This window comes from Chiloscyllium plagiosum, chromosome 23, assembly GCF_004010195.1.
Source record: "Chiloscyllium plagiosum isolate BGI_BamShark_2017 chromosome 23, ASM401019v2, whole genome shotgun sequence".
NCBI classification, from domain to species: Eukaryota; Metazoa; Chordata; class Chondrichthyes; order Orectolobiformes; family Hemiscylliidae; genus Chiloscyllium; species Chiloscyllium plagiosum.
The window spans coordinates 2,554,838-2,579,002 of record NC_057732.1 but is presented as its reverse complement, the minus strand read 5'-3'; the positions used below and the strand labels follow the sequence as shown (position 1 = coordinate 2,579,002).

The following is a 24,165-nucleotide window of genomic DNA, read 5'->3' as shown; positions in this document are numbered from 1 at the left end:
CACACCGAGATGAACATCAACTGTGCCTGGAGGATCATCAACTCGGTGAAGGACACTCACTGGGCAGTCCGAAACTTGTTGATCTTCCAGCTGAAGGAGTTGACCCCGACTGAGTGTTGCAGACTGGCACATTCCAAGGTCCAGGACTACGTGTTGAGGGATGCGCTGAAGCTTGGAGCAGCTGCTGCCAAGGCGCGGTGGGGAAAGACCACCCTGTAACATCTGCCTGCCGAAGAAGAACAAGGGGCCCCAAGCAGTCATTTGGGCCCTGCTGACGCCTCAGCTAAAAATGTAATCGTACAGACATGTAAATAGGAATGATTACTCTGTTTTCGGTATGCAAACAAATGGAATGTTTACATATGTATGGCATGTTCAGTTGTACAGATCAAAGTATTTTATGAATAAAGTATATTTTTGAAATAAAAAAAAATCAACTACAGAAACACAAAAGAACAGGAGTAGGCCATTCAATACTTCAAGCCAGCTCTGCCATTCACTACGGTCTTCAACTCAGTCTCCTGTTCCTGCTTTCATCCCATACCCTTTGATCCCTTTAGCTCCAAGAACTATATCTAACTCCTTCTTGAAAACATTCAATATTTTGGCCTCAACTGCTTTCTGTGGCAGGGAATTCAACAGGCTCACCACTCTCCAGCTGAAGAAATTTCTCACCTCAGTCCTAAATGTTCTACTCATATCCTTAGAAAAACATCTGGTCTGGACTCCTTAGTCATCAGAAACACCCTCCCCAAGTTTATACTTTCTAGTCCTGTTAGAATGTCTATGAGATCCCATTCATAGACACCAATGAGCAGAAAACTAAATTCTACCCAGGTTACACTCCATTAGAGCTCACATCCTTCCGCACTGTTGCATTAATGTGCTCTTCAACCAGCAATGCTACCCCAACCTCTTTTTCCTTGTCTGTTCTTCCTAAACATTGGATTTCAGTTACCACCGAGTCACCCTGCAGCTATTCCTCCATAATCCCAACTATATTAAACCAGTTTATATCTATTTCTGTAATTAATTTGTCCACTTTATTGCTAATTGACATGTTAAGATAGAAGGCCTAATGTCTTTTAGTTCTGTCCCTACATGTCCGTGACATGTCTGTGACATTTTTGGAACATCGCAAGTGCTGTAGAAATGCAAGCTGCTGTTATGGTCATTACTATTGCTATTCATGTCATAGGAAATGCTTGATGCCACCTTTATCAGCTACTGCCAACGTCAGGCCAATTTCTTGCACAAGGACCTTGGTTAGCCTGACTCAACTCTGGCTCCAGCTCCTGCTAAATCCATAACAAAACAGTGACAAAGTAAGAAAAATGTTGTAATCATAGATACAAAAGAGGCTAGAGATTGGGAGAAAGGAGGAGACAATTAAGGTGCTCTGGTCAACAGTGTATAACATTGTAGCAAGAACCTAATGGTCTCTATTTTTAGAAGTACAAGATTTTGGCAGCACTAACCGTAACAAGAACAGCATCCTGCAATTATTAGAAGCGTTACTTTAGCAATCAATTAACTCACCGCTTCGAGCAGATCTTTCCGGCCTCCAATGGCTGCAAATTGCCTGTGTTTTTCACCAAACATGGAACGGGCTATCATACGCTCCAAGTACACTGTATGGCCTTCATTTAACCTAGTGTTATTAGAGAAATACATCCTTAATTACTACAAATGCAATCAAGAGCTGTGCAAACCATCCATTTTTAAGCAAATGTCAACATTGTTTTATGAATGGAGGTGAGCTGCCTTCTTGAGCTGCTTCAGTCCACGTATTCTAAGTAAATACAGTGTTGTATAGAAAGATGTTCCAGGATTTTGACCCAGTAAGTGTGAACGAATGGTATCATAGTTACAAGTCAGGATGCTGAGTGACTTGAAAGAGAGCTTGTGGGTGACAGTGTTCCCAAGCATTTGCTGCCTTTGTCCTTCTAGATGGCAGCTATTGCAGGTTTGGAAGATGCTGATTATGGAACTTTGCTTAATTTCTGTGCATCTTGTAGATGATACAAATGCTGTCACTACATTGGTGGTAGAAATTTATGGAGGCGTTGTATGCCCTGGATGGCGTCAAGTTCCTTCAATGTTTTTGTTGTACTAAAGTAATGAATGGAATAATGTTGACAGTGTTACTTATATGGGCCAGTGTTATTTAATTGGGCTATTGAGCAAGATGGGGTTGAGTAGCGTACTTTCTAAAGAGCGGGTAGCTTGTAACAGTGGCAATTCAAAATGTCTGCTGCGAACAATGGTCTGTTTAAGGTTTGGTGGTTGTTTAAAGGGGAGAAATGGAAGATCTTGGCAAAGTGCTCTTTCTCATTAAATTGATGTGGACAATACAGAAATGATTGAGAAGACTAATGGAATGCTGTAAAAACTCTTGGTTAGACTAAGTCAAAAATCACAACACTGGATTATGGTCCAACAGGTTTATTTGAAATTGCAAGCTTTCAGGATCCTCGCTCTTTCCTCATGCAGCTAGAGGGGTACATCAGATACAGAATTTATAGTAAAAGATCAAAAGGTCATACAATTTATGCAAATGTATTTAACAAAGCTCCTTGGCTATTAAGTCTTTGTACTAAAGTAATGAATGGAATAATGTTGACAGTGTTACTTATATGGGCCAGTGTTATTTAATTGGGCTATTGAGCAAGATGGGGTTGAGTAGCGTACTTTCTAAAGAGCGGGTAGCTCGTAACAGTGGCAATTCAAAATGTCTGCTGCGAACAATGGTCTGTTTGAGGTTTGGTGGTTGTTTAAAGGGGAGAAATGGAAGATCTTGGCAAAGTGCTCTTTCTTATTAAATTGATGTGGACAATACAGAAATGATTGAGAAGACTAATGGAATGCTGTAAAAACTCTTGGTTAGACTAAGTCAAAAATCACAACACTGGATTATGGTCCAACAGGTTTATTTGAAATTGCAAGCTTTCAGGATCCTCGCTCTTTCCTCATGCAGCTAGAGGGGTACATCAGATACAGAATTTATAGTAAAAGATCAAAAGGTCATACAATTTATGCAAATGTATTTAACAAAGCTCCTTGGCTATTAAGTCTTTAATCAGGTAGAATAGAGGTGCAGGTTTTACTTGATTAATATGTAAATCCCTGCCTGAAGATAACTTCAGGTTTTATTAGAATAAACGTGACATCTTAGATCAGAAAATAAAGCTCCATTCTAACTGATTGTGGCAGAATAGAATGGATTACTGCAAGCAAATGTACTGACAACTGAACACTCAGGAACACTACAGGCAACTACCGAACCAAAGTTCCAACCAAAGAACACACCCATGAACTAAACAGATTGATTAAATTAGATTCAATCAGATTCCCGACAGTATGGAAATGGGCCCTTTGGCCCAACAAGTCCACACCAACCCTTCAAAGAGTATGTACCCAGACCATTCCCTTATCCTATATTTAACCATCACTAATGCACCCAACACTATGGGCAATTTAGCGTGGCCAATTCACCTGATCTGCACATCTTTGGATTGTGGGATCAAGACTTTAGATCCAGTCCTTCAGAGTGCACCCTCATCCCGTGTACTTCTCATGTAGGGGACATCTACTGCCTTCCAAAGATAAACAAAGTGAACATACCTGGGTGTCCCATTGTATCAGGCAAAAGGACCCTGCGAGAGAACCTCTCTGGCTATGTCGAAGGCATCTTGAAACCTATTGTACAGTGGACCCCCCGCCAACTTCTGTCATGACACTGCAGATTTCTTACAGAAACTCAGTACCCATTAACCAGTCGAACCAGAAACATTCCTCTTAACAATGGATTTTTTGGCACTCGTGCATATACACTCACACACACTCTTTCCCCGTCCCCACCCCAAAATACCCTTATATGTAAGGGTGTCTCCCTCACACACCCTTACATATAAGCCTATTGGGTGAATTTACATTTGCAGGTATATTCTATTTTGTTCAAAAAGTGCACAATCTGTAAGCAGTCAATGTGATATTTTTAAATTCCTTCATTGGAAATAACAGTTTGACTCCATGTTGGGACAAGACTGACTGCAACCTCACACCTTTAATGCATTGTCTGAGCTGAGATATCACTTTTTGTTTTAAATATGCTTATAACTTAGAGTTTCCGGGTCAGTAAATATTAGGGTTTACATAGTAAATCGGTCATTCTAAGTGATTACAGACATCTTGGTTTGTCTAATACATCACATCAGTAGTATGACACTTTAACCTTTTCTTATAAATTGTGTCCTATGTATTCTGCCCCAATTGCTGCCTGACGAAGGAGCTGTGCTCCAAAAGCTTGTATTTTCAAGTACATCTGTTGGACTATAACCTGATGTCGTGTGATTTCTAACTTTGTAAACCCAAGTCCAACACCGACAACTCCCCATGTTCTTAAGTCGACTGACATTTTTTCGATACCAAGATACAGTTTCTAAATCAAGACAACCTTTGATGATTATAGTTAGGATACGTTCATTAAACTCCTTTTAAAAGCATGGTAGGAAGATTTTTTATCACTGTATTTTGCTTATATTAATGTCAATAAGTCTCATTCCTGATGTAATATTGGCTTGAGATTTCCAGTGTATTATTCTCCTTACTGTAAATACTGAATTTTGGTTCAACATATCTGTCTTTTCCTTATTTTAATTTGATATATAATTTATTTACTTTGCACCTCACTACTCTTTCCCTCACAATTGTTAAAATTATTTTGATTTTAATATCCTTTAAAAGATTTGTTTCATATTCCTTTCATGCAGCAATTACTACCTTACCATCTTTTATTATTGCCTGTTAATAGCTTTACTTAATTTATTGTGCATGATCTCTGTCTCAAACTAAAGTCACCCTTATCAAAATCAAAACTCTTAGTAATGGTTTCGTGTTTCAGATGAACATTGCTTTCTCTTACTCTGTACGCTATTGGACATTCCAACCCAACTCTGATCCTGCATCTCTTTCTGAAGTATGACTGAGATCTGGAGTAAACCTTCCAAAGACATATCTCCTTCCTTTCGTGTGTCTCTAAATTATTCAGAGCCAGAGAGAAGCACAACAGAGACTCCCATACAGGTATGTTCATCAGGTAGTCTCTTTCTAGCCACAAGCTTCACTTACTATAGTTTAGATACAGAGCCATATTCTGGTCTTTCATACTTAAACAACATTCAAGCAGCTGAACATGTCCAGGACAAAGCAACTTACTGGTTCAAGCTTATAAGGCACTACAAGTAATAGAGACAAAGAGCAGTATTCCTGTCCTCTTCTGACAGAATTCCCACATTCAACTGCCCAACATTACCATTTACAATTTTCTCAGTTTCAACTGAGCATGCATCCAGTGGTTTGAAAAAAGGCTGAAGTCCCTATATTCAGAGTAAAACAGGTACAGATCTGTAAAGTGTATCATGACTGAACTATTGCATTATTTGCATGCTAGTAACCCAATAAACAGCAGTGAACATTACTTCAGAAGTGCCACTTAACTGTTGACTTCTTTGAGAAAGTAACAACTCAAAAACTTACATAGGAACAGGAGGCTTCCACATTATTCATGATCGTCCCCAACAGTATGTTTTGCCAGTTTTCGTTGGGTGGCTAATCTTAATTTCAATTAACCATTCCTATTCCATATCCCTTGATATCTTGACCTAATAAAAACCTACCAATCTCTTTGAGCATTTCGGCCGACACATCCTAACTCCGATAGTGCTTCACCTACATTGTACGCTGGTTAAGAACAATATTGGCCGAGGGAACTCCATTGATCTATGCAAAGTGTCATATGGAATCTTTTACTTCCTGCCAAGAGGTTAGATTCTGTGTAAAGGTAAAGTCACCATAGCTCTACTCTGAGAGACAACTAATGGTGGTTTAACATGAAGGTCACCACACCGCAGAGAGGGGAAGAGATTGAGAAGCTTGGACCTTCATTGTGGTAGAGGTCAATTTGGGGATGGTGATGTAACCTGAAAATCCACCTGAAGTAGCTATTGGGATTAGAATCAGATAGAGAGTTTTAGCTAACTTTAATAGAAATAATCTTACACATCATTTGAGATTAATTTTCATTTATTCTTATTCCTGAAAGTAGTTGGGGAAATAAAATTATTTCAACTGCATAAACATGCTGAGATGATGATGATCAGTGTTCCTGTGGAAACGCAACACGACTGAACCAACATTAATCCTCACGCCTTATTTGGAATGTGAGGTTGACCCTGTCTCACACCGAGAAAGATAAAGCAACGGAACTTTGTCAAGGGAATGAAGCACAGGCTTTAGAGAAGAGACAGAATGGCACTTGGGAAACAGGAAGTGATAAGAATAGAAGTAACAGGTGCCTTGTCACTTTTGGAATGTGTGGAAGAAAACAAGGTATTTGTTTAAATAAGCTATTTCAGAATTCGATTAACGTATTGCCTGCAATGACAATGAAAAAATATCTAATTAATCCTCACTGAGTTAGAGGGCTGCCTCAGAAACTTTTCTCACAATGTTAGCTCAATAAACAATCACTGACCTGTCCTTGATTAATTTGTAACAATCTATAACCTCAGTCGGTACAAGAACTGGCACTGTTGGTGTCACTCTGCTTCGCAAACCAGTTGTCCAGCTAACTGATACCATTTGGATTCAGTGTAAGAGCAATTCAAAAGACACCATCTACAACCAACGTACTCTCCATCAGTACTGCACTGAAGCATTTACTTAGAACGTGGACTCAAATATCTGGATTGTTACTTAGTTACAGCTGGATTATCATTACCGAGTCAACTAGTGAGGTGCTTGTGATTCAGAAGGCTACCAACTTAAACTGGCAAATCTCATGTTTTCTTAGTACTTTTGTGCAGTTCCTGTGGCTGCCTAAGCTGTGCCTGTAGCCAGGATTGACAGAGAAACCCTGGAGACAGCAGCAGTTTGGTGGGTGGAGCACCTCTTCAGGAGGTACCAATATGTGATTAGGAAAGGAGGGAAAGAAGGAAGAAAAATAGTGAATAGGCACTATTATAAAGACATTTCATACTTAATATTACTTGGAAGTCTCAAGTTTTGAAGAGTTGTGGAAAAATAGATGTGTTTCAAATTTTGTGAAAATACTTGTATTTCATGAAAAGGTTGTTGAAATGTCAATGATTTTTAACTAGGAATGCTTTTTAACAAGACTTCCTAGAAATCACATAACTAGCGACAGCTGGCTGCATTGTCACAGACCCCTGTCAGGGCAGTTTGAACAGTGTGTGGATGAAGAGTGTATCTGGAATTATTTGGGGAAGGAGGAATCTGAGGGCTGTCCAACTAGTTACCGATTTCTGAAAATTTCTTTTGTTGAGTTCAGGATGAAATCCATTTGATCTTCTGAAGGCTAGTTGCAGGAACTTTTCAATAATATATTGCCTAAACTACCAAATAGAGCAACAAACTTTGGAGCATTTTGTGCCTTATCCTTTTTGCCTTCAAAATACCCTAATGTGAGAAAGCACTTTTTGTGCACAATCGACAATCATGACATTTGTTAGCTTTTGAACACTTTTTTCTCTTGTTTAAATCATGGATTTTTTTCTATCTTCCAGTAGTCTAAAAAAATTTTGTAAAATTGCTCATTTTGTTTAATTCAACTCCTTTAAATACACTATTTTGTTTGTTGTGGTTCTGTTCGCCGAGCTGGAAGTTTTTGTTGCAAACGTTTCATCCCCTGGCTAGGCGACATCACCCGTGCTTGGGAGCCTCCTGCGAAGCGCTTCTTTGATGTTTCCTCCGGTGTTTATAGTGGTCTGTCCCTGCTGCTTCCGGTTGTCAGTTTCAGCTGTTCGCTGTAGTGGTTGGTATATTGTGTCCAGGTCGATGTGTTTGTTGATGGAGTTTGTGGATGAATGCGCTCCCAAGCACTGATGATGTCGCCTAGCCAGGGGACGAAACGTTTGCAACAAAAACTTCCAACTCGGCGAACAGAACCACAACAACGAGCACCCGAGCTACAAATCTTCACACAAACCTTGAACTATTTTGTTTTTTGCAGTAATCACATGTCCCTTCATAATCGCTAATAAAATCTGGAGAACAGAAGCTTTACAAAATTCTAACTTCCAACTTTTCACCTAGAGTAGACAAAGGAAAATATATAAAAATTAAGAATTATGGCTAGATTCCTCTCAGTGCTGGAGAGTTGATTTTTGGTTATAGTGGTAATCGGTGATCAATGATAACCTACTCAAGAAAAGTAGCCAAATTCTCAGCTGCAAACATTTGTCTGGTTATCTACTTCAATTATGTAAATATTACATGTAGAAATATATACTGTAATAAATTTAAAAACAACAGAAATGGTTTGAAGAACCAAAATAGGGCTGATTTTCCTCTTCCATTATTGAGAAAAGAAAAAGTACCAGACATTCATTATATTGGGGCTTCAGCATGAAGTATGCACGAACACTCCTCCTGACCAAAGTCAGAATGTAAATCAGGTTGATTCCTGGGGTGGCAGGACTGATGCACGAAGACAGATTGAATTAGTTAAGACTACATTCACTGGAGTACAGAATGAAGGGGATCCTCACAAAAATCTATAAAATTCTAAGAGGACTTGGCAGTGTAAATGTAGGAAGGATGTTCCCAATGACAGAAAAGTTCAAAATTAGGGGTCACATTCTAAAGATACAGGTTAGGCCATTTAGGGTTAAGATGAGGAGAAATTTATTCACCCAAGGATTGAGAGACTGTGGAACATTCTGCCACAGAAAGTGATTGAGGCCAAAAGACAACGTTATCAAGGATTTTGATATAACTCATAGGGTTATAACTATAGGCTACAGGGATCAAAGAACATGTGGTGAAAGCAGGAAGATACAGAGAAGGATGGGGGAAATGATCAGCCATGATACTGAATGATAGAATAGGCAGGAAGGGCTGAATATCCTAATCCTACTCCTATTTTCTATGTTTTTAGGAAACTCTGAAGAGAGAAAAATACATTTCTCTCATTTTTTTCATGAGCAGTGTGTTTGTGTATGTTTTGGGTCATTTCAGACAATATTTATACTGGGAGAAAGTGAGGACTGCAGAGTGAAGAGTGTGGTGCTGGAAAGGCACAGCCGGTCAGGCAGCATCTGAGGAGCAGAAGAATTGACACTGTGAGCACAAGCCCTTCATCAGGAATGTGGCTTGTGGCCCAAGGGGGCTGAGAGAAACATGGGANGGAAGGAAGTTGGATAGGTGGGAAGGACAGTTCAAGAGGGTGGTGCCGAATTTAAAGGTTGGATCTGGGATAATACTACTCATTGTACCTTCATTAAATAAGTTTGCATTGATAATAAACCAATATTTGCATTTATTAAAGAAACCTGATTGATAGATCTTTTCATTTGAAATGTGATATAGATATTTAACTGACAATCTCAATAACTGGGAAATGTATTTTTATTTTACATTGTGACTTGTGAAACAGTGTAACTAAAGTGATAATACATTCCTCCAACCTTGCTTGTAATAGTTTGATGATAATACAATACAGAAAGTGTGACAGGTGACTACCTTTAGGGAGGTGGTCACACTATAGATTGAGTCAGGTAGATGGGTGACCACCAGGAGGTAGCCAGTTAGTGCAGAAGTCTTCTGTGGCTGTTCCCTCCCAAACCATTTTGATTACTATGGTGGATAGCCTCTCAGGAGTAAATAGCAGCAGAGTGAAGACTTTGGTACCACGACTGGCTTTGTTATGGCAAAGTCCAAACGAGCCATTGTGATAGGGGACTCTTTAATTCAGGGGCACAGATAGGCATTTCTGCGGCCATGTGTAAGGCTCTAGGATGGTGTGTGGCCTCTCTGGTGACAGGGTCAAGGACATCTGGGAATAGTTGTAACAAATTCTTAAAAGGGAAGCATGAGCAGCCAGAGATCGTTGTACACATTAGTACCAATATAGATAGAAAAAGGGATGAGGTCCTGCAGAGTGAATATACAGAGTTAGCAGGAGACTAAAAAGCAGGACCTCAAGGTCTCTGAATTATGCTTGATGCCACATGCTAGTGAAAGTAGGAACAGAAGGAGAGGGCTAAGGAGTTCATGCAAGGTACAGGGATTCAGATTTTTGTGTCATTAGGATTTCTTCTGGGACAGAAGTGACCTGTACAAGAGGTATGGGTTACACCTGAACTGAAGGGACAAATATCCTGGGGGGGGTGGGGGTGGATTTGCTAGTACTACTCAGGAGGTTTAAACTAGTCTGGCATGGAGTGGGACCCTAAACAGTGCAAATGGCTCTGTTCTAATGTGCATTTCTTCAAACCAAATTGGCTATAACATGATTGAAGAATTTAGACCATTATTTGTAGAATGTGAAACTTAAGCACATAGATCTAGATACCATCTATCAACCCCTCAGAAAATGAACAGGAAATGACATCACCACAAACTTAAGAACCCCATCCAGGAGAAAGATATAAATAGAAAACTGGAGACAACAGCTTCGCTTCACTTAGAGGTTGCCACTGATGATGTTACCTACCAGGTAATGAAACGTCTGGATATCAAACCTACAGCTCAGCGAGCAAACCTACACCCTAAAGTAACATTAGCTCCTTGTCAGTTCTCCAGGACCTCTCCAGTGGCTAGCAAGGATACAAAAATCTTCGTCAAAACCCCAGTAATCTCCTCTCTTGTCTCCCTCAATAACCTGGGGTAGATATCATCAGGCCCTGGAGACCTACCCACCTGAATGCTTTTCAGAGACCCAACGTCACTTCTTTCTTGGTCTCAAAATGCCCTAGCATACTGATATGCTCCACACTAATCTCACGTTCCCCTGTGCCCTTCTCATGGGTGAATACTGACAAAGTACTCTTTTAGGGATCTTGCCCACATCCTCTGCCTCCAAGCACAATTTGCCTCCTTGATCCTTGAGGGGTCCTACCTTCTCTCTGGTTATTCTCATTTTTATATATGCATAGAATGGCTTTGGATTCTCTTTAACCTTACTTGCCAAGGTCATTTGATTGTCCATTTGTGCTCTCCTAATTCCTTGTTTAAGTTCTTTCCTGCTTTCTTTATATTCCTCATGGGCCCTGTCTGATTTTAGCTTCCTAAACCTTATACAAGAGTCATAGAGTTGTACAGCATGGAAACAGACCTGTTGGTCTAACTCGTCCATGCCAACCAGATATCCTATATAAATCTAATCCCATTTGCAAGCACTTGGCCCATTTCCTTCTAAATCCTTCCTATTCATATAACTATCCAGATGCCTTTTATATGTTGTAATTGTACCAGCCTCCACAACATCCTCAGATAGCTCATTCTGTACACACACAGAAAAAGTTGCATGAAAAAGTTGCCCTTTAGGTCCCTTTTAAATCTTTCCCCTCTCACCCTAAAACTATGCCCTCTGGTTTTGGACTCCCCCACGCTGAGGAAATAACCTTAGCTATTCACTCTATCCTTGCCTTTCATGATTTTATAAACTTCTATAAAAAAGGTCACCCCTCAACTTCCAACACCCCAAAGAAAATAGCCCCGGCCTATTCAACCTCTCCCTATTGCTCAATCCCTCCAAGCCTGGCAACATCCTAGTAAATCTTTTCAATACTTTCAAGTTTCACAACATCTTTCCTATAGCAGGGAAACCAGAATTGCATGTAGTATTCCAAAAGTGGCCTAACCCAATGTCCTTATATGACTGCAACACGACCTCCCAACTCCTACACTCAATGCTCTGACCAATAAAGGAAAGCATACCAAATGCCTTCTTCACTATCCTGTCTACTTGCAACTCCACTGTCAAGGAGCTATGAACCTGCACTCCATGTTCTTTTGTTCAGCAACACTCCCCAGGACCTTACCATTAAGCGTCTAAATTCTGCTCCGATTTGCCTTTCCAAAATGCTACACCTCACATTTATCTAAATTAGACTCTATCTATCACTCCTTGGCCCACTGGATCAAGATCCCGCTGTGACTCTGAGGTATTCACCTTCGCTGTCCACTACAAAGATTGGTGCTGGATCCACTGCTTTTTGTTATTGATATAAATGATTTGGAGGTGAACATAGGAGGTATTGTTAGTCAGTTTACAGGTGATGTCAAAAGGAGAACAGCGAATGGTTACAACAAGATCTTGATCAGATGGGTCAATGGGCCAGGAGTGGCAGTCTGTGTTTAGCTTAGATAAATGTGAGGCGCTGCATTTTGGAAAGGCAAACCAGGGCAGGACTTATCCACTTCATGGTAAGGTCCTGGGGAGTGTTGCTGAACAAAGACCTTGGAGTGCAAGTACATAGTTCCTTGAAAGTGGAGTTACATATGCTTTTGTCCTTTTGACTAAATTCACAATCTCCCTCGTTACCCCAAGGGTGCCTTACCTTGCCATCCTTGTCCTTCCACCTTACTGGAACATCCCAATCCTGAGGTCAGGAGGTCTTTAAACAACTCCCACATGTCACATGTGGACTTGCCCAATAATAGTCCCTCTCAATTAACACTCCATAACTGATACCTAGTACTGATGTAATTTGCCCTCCCCCAATTTAGTGCCTTCCCTTCAATATGTAGGGATATCAGGTAGCTGCAAGAATAGTAGGGATGTAATTGGAAAGGTGAAATCCTCTAACAGTATTAGGAGCTTGGATGGAGAGGAATTTATGAAATGTGTTCAAGAAAACTTTTTAAACCAATATTTAGAAGGCCCTAATAGAGAAGGGGCAAAACTTGATGATCTCTTGGCAAGTAAGGCAGGGCAAGTGACTAAGTTTACTGGGGCAGCACTTTGGGACCAGTGACTATAATTCTATTAGCTTTGGAATAGTTATGGAAAATGATAGATCTGGTCCACAAGTTAAAGTGCTAAATTGGGACAAGGCCAATTTTGAAGGTACAAGGCAAGAACTTTCAAAATTTGATTGAAGGAAGCCATTCACAGGTAAAGAGACATTTAGCAAGTGCAAAGCTTTCAAAAGGGAGAGGAGTGTTCAGGGCCAGCATTTCTTGTTAGTGTCAAGGGCAAGGCAAGTAGGAGCAGGTAATACTGGATGACTAGAGATATTGAGGCTCTGATCATGAAAAAGAAGGCATATGTCAGGTATAGACAGCTGGGATCAAGTGAATCCCTTGAGGAGTATAGAAGATGCAGGAGTACACAAACGAGAATCCAAAGAGATTCTACAAGTATACTAAGGGGAAAGAAAGTAACTAGGGAGCAAACAATTAAAGATCAAACAGACTATGTGTGGAACCACAAGAGATGGGTGAGATCCTAAGAAGCATTTCTTGCATCAGTATTTACCATGGAGGAAGATATACAAGCTAGGGAACTCAGGGAAACAAACAGTGATGTCTTGAAAAGATTCCACATTACAGAAGAGGTTGTGCTGGAGGTCTTAAAAGCATAAAGGTAGCTAAATCTCTGGGGCCTGATCCAAGTATATCCCAAGACATTATGAGAAGTTAGGCAAGAATTTGTACCAGCGACACCCAGAAGACTGGAGGGTGGCTAATGATGTGCTATAATTTAAGAAGGGCTGCAAGGAAAAGCCAGGGAACTACAGACCAATGAACCCAAGGTCAGTGGTGGGTAAGTTGTTGAAGCAGAGCCTGAGACACAGGATCTACCCGCACTTAGAAAGGCAAGGATTGATTAGGAATGGTCAACATATCTGTGTGGGGGAAATAATGTCTCACAAACATGATTGAGTTGCTTGAAGATGTGACCAGGAAAGTAGATGAAGGCAGAGTGGTAGATGTTATCAACATGACTTTAGCAAAGCTTTTAACAACATCCTTATCAATCGGTTTTGCATCCTTTCCAGTTTAATAACATCCCTGCTATTGCAGGGCAACCAAGATTGTGCACAGTACTTCAAATGTGGTCTCCCAATGTCTTGTGCAGCTGCAACATGAACCAACTTCTGTACTCAGTGCTCTGACTGATGAGAGACTGGCGAGAAAGGTTAGATCACATAGGATCCAGGGACAGCTTGCCAATTAGATTCAAAATTGGCTTGATAGTAGGAGACAGAGGATGGTGGTAGAGGGTTATTTTTCAGATGAGAGGTCTGTGACTAGTAGTGTGCTGCAAGGATCGATGCTGGGTTCACTGCTGTTTATCATTAATATAAATAATAGGAGGCATGGTTAGTAATTCACAGGTAAAGAGACATTTAGCAAGTGCAAAGCTTTCAAAAGGGAGATGAGTGTTCAGGGCCAGCATTTCTTGTTCGTGTCAAGGGCAAGGCAGGTAGGAGCAAAATTGGTGGTGTTGCGGACAGTGAAGGCGGCTATCGAAGAGTACAATGGGATCTTTGTCAACTGGGCCAGGTGGGGCCAGTTGTGGCAAATGGGAGTTTGATGCAGCTAAGTGCAAAGTGTTGCATTTTGACAAGATAAACCAGGGCAGAACTTACACAGTTAATGGTAGAGTCCTGGGGAAGTTGTCAAACAGAGGGGTGCAGGTACACAGTTCCTTGAAAATGGTGTCACAGACAGGGTGGTGAAGGCAGCATTTGGCATGCTTGCCTTCATCAGTCAGAGCACTGAGTACAGAAGTTGGCTCATGTTGCAGCTGCACGAGATATTGGTAACCCACATTTGAAGTACTGTGCACAATTCTGGTTGCCCTGCTACAGCAAGGATGTTATTAAACTGGAAAGGGTGAAAAACAGATTTACAAAGACGTTACAGAAACTGGAGGATTGGAGTTATAAGGAGAGGCTGGATATGCTGGGACTAGAGCTTAGGAGGCAGACGGGTGATCTTATAAAATCATAAGGGGCATGGATAGGCTAAATAGCCAAGGTCTTTTTCCTATAGTAGGGGAGTCCAAAACTAGACAGTATAGGTTTAAGGAGAAAGATATAAAAGGGACCTAAGAAGAAACGTTTTCATGTAGTGGGTGATGCAGATATGGAACAAGCTGTCAGAGTAAATGGTAGAGGCGGGCACGATTACAACATTTAAAAGACATTTGGTCAGATACACGTATAGGAAAGGTTTAGAGGGATACGGGACAAACGCAGACTAGTTCAGTTTAGAAAAACCAGTCAGCAAGGACAAGTTGGGCTGAAGGTTCTGTTTTCATGTTGTAAGATCTGATGACTCTACAAAACACTTCAGATGCTGGAAACCCGAACAATTCAGAAATTGCTGGAGAAACTCAGCAGGTCTGGCAGCATCTATGAGACATAGCAGAGTTAACGTTTCAAGTCCACTGGCCTTTCTTCAGAGCAGTTCTAATGAAGGGTCAGTGGATTTGAAATGTTAGATCTGCTTTGTCTCCACAGATGCTGCCAAACCTGCTGAGTTTCTCCAGCAATTTCCAAGTTTGGTAATATTTTTCAAAATTGGGAGCATTGCTGCTTTCATAATAACATTAATGTCAGGACTCAAATTCAAACCAAATTTACACTTAATTAAAAAGAGGTAGTGCAATCTAAGCAGGCAACTTAGAATACTGGATAAAATCTGCAGGTTGACTGAAAATTGGCAGAAGACATTAAAGCTGATACGAAGTACTAAAGTAGAGGAGCAGAGTGAAGGGCTTCGTAAATTGAGTAAGAATAGCTCAGGAGGAAGGCTAATGAGACCGGAGATTGGAATAAACTGTACACTCATGCGCTACCAAAGCAAAGCAATCAACAAAGCTCCAATTTCTTTTGGTTTACGGTCGATTGTTTTGGCTCTAGATTCAGTTTGTTTTGTCGATTGCTGCTTTTCATTGGATCAGTATGGTAAGCACAGAATCGACAAAGCTTCCAGTGTCTGACTAGCTTCTGAAGTAACTTGTATACATTGTGCCTTTAACATAGTAAAAGATTCCAGGATGCTTCACAAGATAGATCTCAAACAAAATGTGAGATCGAGCCACATAAAAATATTATTTAAAGAGCATCTTAAACAAGAAAGATGGTTAGGGGGCATAGTGAGTGTATTCCAGAGCTTAGGGGCAAGGTAATACAGGAGTAGTGTCAGTGATGGTGGGATTCAAGTTTGTGATGTGCAGGAACTTAACACTGGAAGAGAATGGAGATCAGCCATATAGAAGTCACATGATGAATGAAACATCAGAAGTCTTTGGGGAAAAAAAGGATGTTTTAATGATTTACAATAGAGACATTGCCAGACTGGCAACCAATTTTACACAAGGTAGAATGTAGGAGACCAAACAGGATTTAAATAGTCACAGAAATAACAAATGCATGAATAAGGGTTTCAGCAGCTAATGAGCTAAAGTGAAACAAAAAGTCAAGGAATATTACAGAGATGTAAGATGATAAGCTGGATTCTGGAGCAGGATATTCAATTAGAAGTCATCTTCAGGTTAAATGTGAAGCATCAAAGTTGAAGTAACCTGATTCACCCTCAGACACTTGACAGGGAAGAGGGATATAAGTTGGTGGCTGGAGGATCAGAATAGGTGCCAGGGACCAAAGATAATGGACTTGATATTTCCAAGATTTCTGCTCATCCAGTACTGGATTTCGGATAAAACATGTGGGAAATCTGACAGTGAAGTAGTCAACAGAAGTTGTTGGCTACGTACAGCATTGGGAATATGGAACCTGATGTTTTATTTTTGGCTGATGTCATCACGTGTCAGTATGCAGATCCAGAATAGGAGGAACACCAAGTTAAAACCTCAGGGGTCTCCAGAGATAACAGCAAACAAGAAAGAGACTATTGTAGTTAATGCTCTGGCTACCACTCAATGAGCAAGAACAAAATCAGTCCACCCTGCTGGGAAACAGAAGAGAGGGGTCTACAGGAGAATGGTGTGACTAACAGCATGAAACAATGAAGGCAAGTTAAGAGTCTTTAGGATGAATAGTTCAATGAGATGTCATTTGGGATTTTACTAAAATCTGTTTCAGTACTGTGGCAAGATGGAAATGTGATTGGGAGGAATCAAACATGGTGTTACAGGAAAGTGAGATACAGATTTGGAAAATGATAACACGTTCAAGTCTTACTTATTCCAACATTAATAATATAAATACTAACTTCTCTTTCCTTGCTGTACTTCACATTTGTCAGCATTAAAATGTATCTACAAGCTTCCTTTTCACCTAAATGTAGCATGGATGTAGGTTTGCTCACTGAGCTGGGAGGTTCATTTCCAGACATTTCATCACCCTACTAGGTAATGTCTTCAGTGGGCCTCAGGCAAAAATCCAGAACCTCAACCTGAGCTACAAATCTTCTCAAAACTCGATAAATGTAGCGTTTTTGTATTTTCTAAACTTCACTCCCCCTTGCTAGTTTGGTGGTATTTACATGCATGACCAATTTACATTTAGTTCTAAATCTAAGCCATTGGTACAAATGCTCCCCGTGTCAGTCAAGGAGGCAAGGTAGCAGCGCCTGGCCTCAATTGAAAATTGCCTAAATTTTATCTCTTTAATTTCAATGGCAAGCAATCCACAACAAATGGTGATTTAGTAAATCACTTTTCATGTTGCTGAAAATAAAGAAACTGCATAATTTCTATAAATATTTAACTTTTGTGATTAAGAATCAAGTTCAAACAAGAGAATAGTCGTTACTGGAATTCCAGACATTATGCCAGTACATACCAGAAATCCTCCCAGGTTTTGTTGGTGACCAGGTTTCCTGTCCAACTGTGGGAAATCTCATGTGCAATTACCTAAAAATACAAATGTTTTCCTGTTCAGTCACTTAAACCTCTGACATTCAATCACTAATGTTTGTACGTTAGAATGAAAACAGCTGTACTAGCAGAACTGGAGAGGGTCTTCATTCATGGCACTTCCAACAGCCAGTAATGAATGGCAGCTGTATAAGAACTGCTGCCTTCATTTTACTTCTTCCCCATCCTTCCTTTCTCAAAATAAAGGACAAACATCACTAAAGCCCAAGATCAATTCCAATATGACTAAAGCTCAAAATGACAAGCAATAAAGAACATTTTGCTCCAGTTGTACAGAGCAATGGTGAGGCCACATTTTTGTGGTTTTTGTCTCATTTGTGTAAATGTATTTGAAGCAGTTCAAAAAAGTTAACTTGACTGATACTGGAATGAGGAGTTTATCTTATGAGAAAAGATTGGGCAGGCTGGGCCCTGTATCCAGTCGGAAGAATGAGAGGTGATCTTATTGAAATATACAAGATCCTGAGGAGATTTCACAAGGTAGTTGAAGGGATGTTTCCTCTAGGGGACAGTTTAAAAATAAGAGGTCTCCATTAAAAGCTTTTTATTCTGTCAGGGTATCAAGTGTCTTTGGAACATTATTCCCTAGAGATTGGTGGACACAGAGCCACTGAATACTTTTAAGGGAGAGGTAGATAGATTCTCGACAAAAAAGGATCAAGGGCTATCAGGAAAATATGAGATCGAGGCCTCAATCATATCACACCTTATCTTACTGAGCGATGGAGTATTCTAGAGGGGTCAAATGGCCTATTCCAGCTCTTAATTCACATGGCAACTAGGACATAAGGAGTTAAGAACAGAAGTAGACCATATGTCCTTTCAAGCCTGCTCAATAGGATCTTTGCTAAATTTGACATCAACTCCACTCTCCCACCTATTCCTATAATGCCTTTATTCACTCAGTAGTCCAAAATTTCTCAATCTTGAATAGACTGATATCTGATCATCTGTCGCCCTCTGGAGAACAGAATTCTATAGATTTACAATCTAATACAGGAAATCTTTCCTTTCAGCACAGCAAGTCCTCACTTAACGGCATAATTGTTTTCGTGATAATTGAAACTTCAAATAGTGAAATTACTGTATAATTGTGGTTTCCCATAGGAATCAATGTCAAGTTTGAGTTAGGTTCCTTTGGACATTTCTCACCCAGCAAAACAAAACACTGCAGAAGTTGAAGTATAGTACCGCACTTGCGGAACACTGCATTCCCAGCTGAAATAACTTGCAATAGAAAATGCAACACTAATATTAATAATATTTTAAAAAGACTTGAGTCACCTTTCCTGTACAGAAATGTTAGACTGATTAAGTTCTCTCATGGCAGAGGTTGGTCAGAGTAGGTAACAGTTGGATGCTCCGAACTGACTGATTTCTGCCACTAGATGGAGCCCACACCTCTCTGCGAGTTCAGGAGGGGAGTCAGGAACAAGAGGAACAGACATGGACCTTCAGGTATAAATAAAGGCACAGGTGGTGAGGCTGGGGCAGAGCAACAGTGGGAAGTGAGGGGGAAAACCAAAGGAAAGCGGATAGTGAGACTAGAGGGTGAGGTGGTGAGTGAGGATGAGAGAGAGAGAGAGAGAGAGAGAGAACCCATGATGGTTGGGGGCAATTCCAAAGATGGTTGGGGAGGGGGGAATGGGAACCAAGCCAGAGGGTGACAAGGCCAGAGGAGATGAAGCCAGGAAACAAAGTCAGAAGGGAGGCAAGACCAGGAGCCAAGAGGTCCGGAGGATAGGCAAACTGGGAAACAAGGCCAACAGGGGTGGGTGGGTGAAAGAGGAACTGGGGGGGAAAGGTCTGAGCAGGAAGGCCACAGGATATGTAATCTGCCAAGCAATTTAAAATTGAAACTGACAGCTTTATCAAGTTATACTTTCACAATATTAATAATCTAATGTAAGTGAAACTATGTATGAGTCATCATTAAGTGGGGACTTACTGTACTGAATGGTTGGCCTCTTATCCTGAGGTAATAAACTCCAGTTCTCGACTCCACAGCCAGGTAAAACTGGGCCTCAGCAATTGTATTGTCAAGCCCTCTAAAAATTTCAAACATTCCCGAGAGATCAGCTCTTATCCTTCTGAGCTCCAGAATATACTCATCCATTCCCCTCAGACCTCTCTATAGGTAAATCTGTTTAACCTAAGAATCTGTCTAGTAAACCTTTTCTGCACAACTAAGCCACATATAAAAGATGTCAGCAAGTTAGGAACAGAATTATTCAATAAGCTTTACATTAATAAATGACAGAATATCGTACTTACATTAGAAAGACTTCTATCACCAGCCTAGAACAAGATAAAAATTATATTACACATTGTGCAAGCTTTAGTTAGGTGAACTAGAATTGAAAATCCATTATGTTATCACTATGATAATTGCCAAATAAATATGCAATAAAATTCATGTTTCACAGAGAGCACTAAATAACCGTTTATAATTAAATAAGAGATTCAATTTATTTATTAATTTGAACAGTATGTATTTTGAAACAGCTGCTAGAAAACTAAAGTACATTTCATTTCTTACCAGCAAAGTTGGTGTTACAAAAGTGAGACAAGGGTTCTCCATCCCACCATAGGGAAATGATGGAGGAAGAACAAGGAGATCATATTGTCCCCATACATATGGGCCCATCAGCTCTTCAGCTTTCTTGAGCATTGTTTCAGTCTGTCATCAGATATAATGCATTAGTGTATACATATGGTAATGTCTCAAGAAGGCATTTCATTTGATCAATTACAAATATCAGGATCATATGTTGATATGATCAAGAGCCAGCATGCTTTGTATTTAAACTGGTAACAGGTTCCAGTTTCCTCTCTTCCCCATGTCCCAACTGCTGCCAGTTTAACATTAGACACATTTCCACCAATGTGGATTTAAAATTAACACTAGGTTATTTATGAGTTGTCCCTCTAATTTTCTTTGCTCCTCTATAGTGAAAATGCCAGGCCTAAAAGCCTAGCCAAAAGCTTGTCAAAGAGGAGAATTTGAAGTAGGATCTCAAGGAACGGAGGTGGAGTAACACTGGTGTTTTAGAAAGGGAATTTCAGAGTGGCGGACTTGAGGCTAAAAGCATGGCATTCAAGGTGGGAAGATGTACAAAGGGGAGAGTTTGGGGAGCAGTTAGAAGTCGTGGTTAGAAATAAGAAAAGGTGAGGCATATTTAAATAGGAGAAAGAGCTTTAAATTTAGGATACCGATGGGATTGAGAATCAATGATGCGAGGAATGACAGGAAAGCAGAACTTTTGCAGGCAAGTGAAGCAGCAAAGATTTAAACTAGCTGAAGTTATGAAGGGTAGAAGATAAATTTCAGCCAGGAGAATATTGGTATTATTGAGGCTAGAGGTAACAAAGGTGCAGATGAAATATTTGGGTGGGTGAGGAAAGAGTGGAGACAGACTATGTTAACAGAATATTGAGAATTTGTAATTTTAAGTGTGCAGGGTCATAGGCAAGCTTGGCATCTAACAGATTGCCAAGAATCTGATTCATTTTGAAACAATGGTTGGGAAGGAGTAAAATTATTGATGTAGCTTAGTCCCACCTTCTGGCTCATGGACGTTGCAACCTATAGTTTACACACTCAACTATGTGTTGCAAAAGGTCAGAAGTCACACGACACTGGATTATAGTCCAACAGGACTTTTGAAATCAAGCTTTCTGAGCACTGGTCCTTCCTCACATGTCATGTGACTTCTGGTCTTGTCCACCCCAGTCCAATATCAGCATCTCCACATCATATTACATAAAAAGCAATTGGAGTTTAAGCCTCAATCATGCTTTCAGGCAGTGTTCCAGATTCCCAACTTCCTCTTGTTGAAAAGAAATTCTCAACTCCTCTAATTCTTTGACAAATTACTGTCAATCAAGACCCCTGTTTATTGATTCTATGCTATCTCCCAACCTTGCAAATCTTTACTCATGGCTAAAAAGTTCTACATTTTTGTCAACATCCTTACTAATCTCCCCTAAGAGGGGAGCTGCAACCCATCCTTCAGGTAACAGTGACCAGAACTCTGCTTTGTAAAATTAGCATTCCCCCAATTTAAAACATGCACCCTTGGTCTATCTTTATCTTTTACAAACGACTATAAATCTAACAGAACTTTTGACCTTATTAAAATATACACCCACTATCCAGATTCAATCCCTAAAACAAAATCCAGAACTGCCCCTTCTTCTGTTGAGTTAGTTACATATTATTTAAAAGAGATCTCCTCTTAGCATTAAAGAATTCTGTGCCTTCTGTCTTTTATGCTGAATTTCTCAGTTAATATTAAGATTAATTGTTGAAACCCCCAACAACCACCCTTTTAGTTTTACATTTCTCAGCAGCTTTTTGACTTATCTGCCCCTCTATCACCCTCTCAGCAGTTTAGTTGTTCCTATTTTGCTCCACACATCAATCCATAAAGCCTCATTTAGTGCTCCTTCTCATGTCATTCCTGCTCACAGTTCAAGCCTTCTAATGTTCAGCTGAAAGACATGTAGATTATCTAACAATACTTTCTAGCGAACCAACTTACATAAAGCAATAATGGAAGTGTTGGGAAGGTAAATCTGTGCCTTTAGGTGATGCAATGGAGGGCCTGCAGGCAAATTAGGATCAAGTCAGTCAAGCAGATAAAGGTGAATAAGGAGAATTCCAATGAGCTAGACAGCAAAAGGAGATGTGTTGAGGCAGGATAGCGCAGTTGACCATTCAAAGGTTGCAGAAATAAGCTGTAGGAATTCAACTGCATTCCTGGTACAGACTAGTGATATACTAGTGAAAAGCATGTGAAACAAACCTCTTCAAATTCATAAGCAGCAGCATCCACCATCTCTTTCTCTGACCAGACTCTAGATCTTGGGCCAATTACTCTGAAAAGCAAATTCACCTTATCAGGCAGCATTAAAGGATTAAGTTCTTTTAATCTGGTCTTTGATGGTGTGAATTGGTAATGCCTGAATTTAAATAGCATAAAACATCTTCCAGATCCTCCAAAGGGCATTAATATTGTAGCATTCAATTTCTTTTGTTAATGCCTTCTCCTATATTTTTCTTCAGGCTTTTGGGCCTCTATTATCGAACAGAATAACTCACAATGGGGGAACTGCTGTACAAGGTCTGTACAGTCTCTGGTACCTCACTAAAATGGGACTGAAAGAACAAACCAAATTACTGCTTCTTTGGGACGACAGAAATATTGGCCAAAAGGTACATGTAGGGTTCCACTCTCTTCTTTGAGCAAAGAAAATTACAGCACAGGAGCAGGCCCTTCGGCCCACCAAGCCTGCGTCTATCCAAAACTTCTATTTAAACCGGTTACCTATTTTCTGAGGATCTGTATCCCTCTGCTCCTTCCCATTCATGTATCTGTCTAGGTACATCTTAAATGACGGTATCTTGCCACCTGTCCCATCTTCACTGACAACCAGAACTGTATACAGTATTCCAAATGTGGTTGAATCAAAGTCATATACAACTGTAACATGATCTACCAACTATTGTACTCAACTTTAAATTGGATTTTTTTTTAAACTAGAGGGAGAGCTTAGCATCTCAACTGCAGGACATCCCCACCCCACCACCAGACTGTAGTCCACTGCAATAAAATGTCAGTCAACAGTACACATTGAAGTTTCAGTAGCTTAAACTGTCAAATTTAACTGGAGATCCACCACTGAACCAAATACATTATATGCATTATGTATGAGAACAAGTGGTAAACATGAGCAGGAAACAGCAGGATGATGTCACTGCTTCCTAATCATGAATAGTAACCCACATTTACCCCTTCATTGCTTCTGGAATGCTTGGCCAATTGTAGTTCTCTCATTGCAATCCCAGCCAAGATGATTTAATCTACAATTAAATGAATCTTTCTGTAGCTCTCAAATGTTATATGTTTTGGTATTTTCTGCCTCCACACCCATGATAAGCCATTAAGTCAGCATCCACTAGATTATATTCTTGGAAAGTAAGTGATCAAAAACAAACATTCTTCCAGCATTCCAATACAGAAACACTCACCTCAAACAAAAATGACTCTCAACGGCACAACTTGATCTTGTACCGAGAGACAAAACAGATTGCTGAAGATCTATATATAATGAACATACAACACCGATTATCTTGAACTAGTAACATTACCAAATTCAAAGGATTTTTCCAACCCCTTTGTACCAGGAAGACATTAGCGACCTATCCACTTGTTCTACACTGCCCTCTCAAACAATTGGTACAAAGCCAACATTGTAAACTTTAAACACCTCAGGCATTCCATTGAACTACTTTCAGGATATTCTTCTGCACTCTGGAGAGTGCATTGAAAGGCAAAAAGTCCAGAATCACTTAAGAACCAATTAGGTATAATAAAGGGAGCTAGGTGAAGAAACAAATGGAAGCTGAGCGACCTCCAACTGATCACAACTGTCATATCTAGTGCTTTACATTTCTAATATTAGAAAATAGTTTCTGTCACCCGCACAAAGGAATATTC

The 24,165-nt window shown here is 40.1% G+C and overlaps 1 protein-coding gene across 1 annotated transcript in view; it reads right to left on the bottom strand.

Annotated features, from left to right (window-relative positions):
* The window catches only part of lta4h (leukotriene A4 hydrolase), a 72,407-nt gene that overhangs the window by 24,137 nt on the left and 24,105 nt on the right, over positions 1–24,165 (bottom strand). Inside the window, exons 7-11 of the mRNA XM_043713296.1 lie at positions 22,471–22,543; positions 20,202–20,342; positions 19,937–19,960; positions 17,568–17,638; positions 1,540–1,651 (exon numbers count right to left, since the gene is read on the bottom strand). Of these exons, the coding sequence (XP_043569231.1) occupies positions 1,540–1,651; positions 17,568–17,638; positions 19,937–19,960; positions 20,202–20,342; positions 22,471–22,543 (421 nt within the window). The remainder of the gene's footprint in view (positions 1–1,539; positions 1,652–17,567; positions 17,639–19,936; positions 19,961–20,201; positions 20,343–22,470; positions 22,544–24,165) is intronic.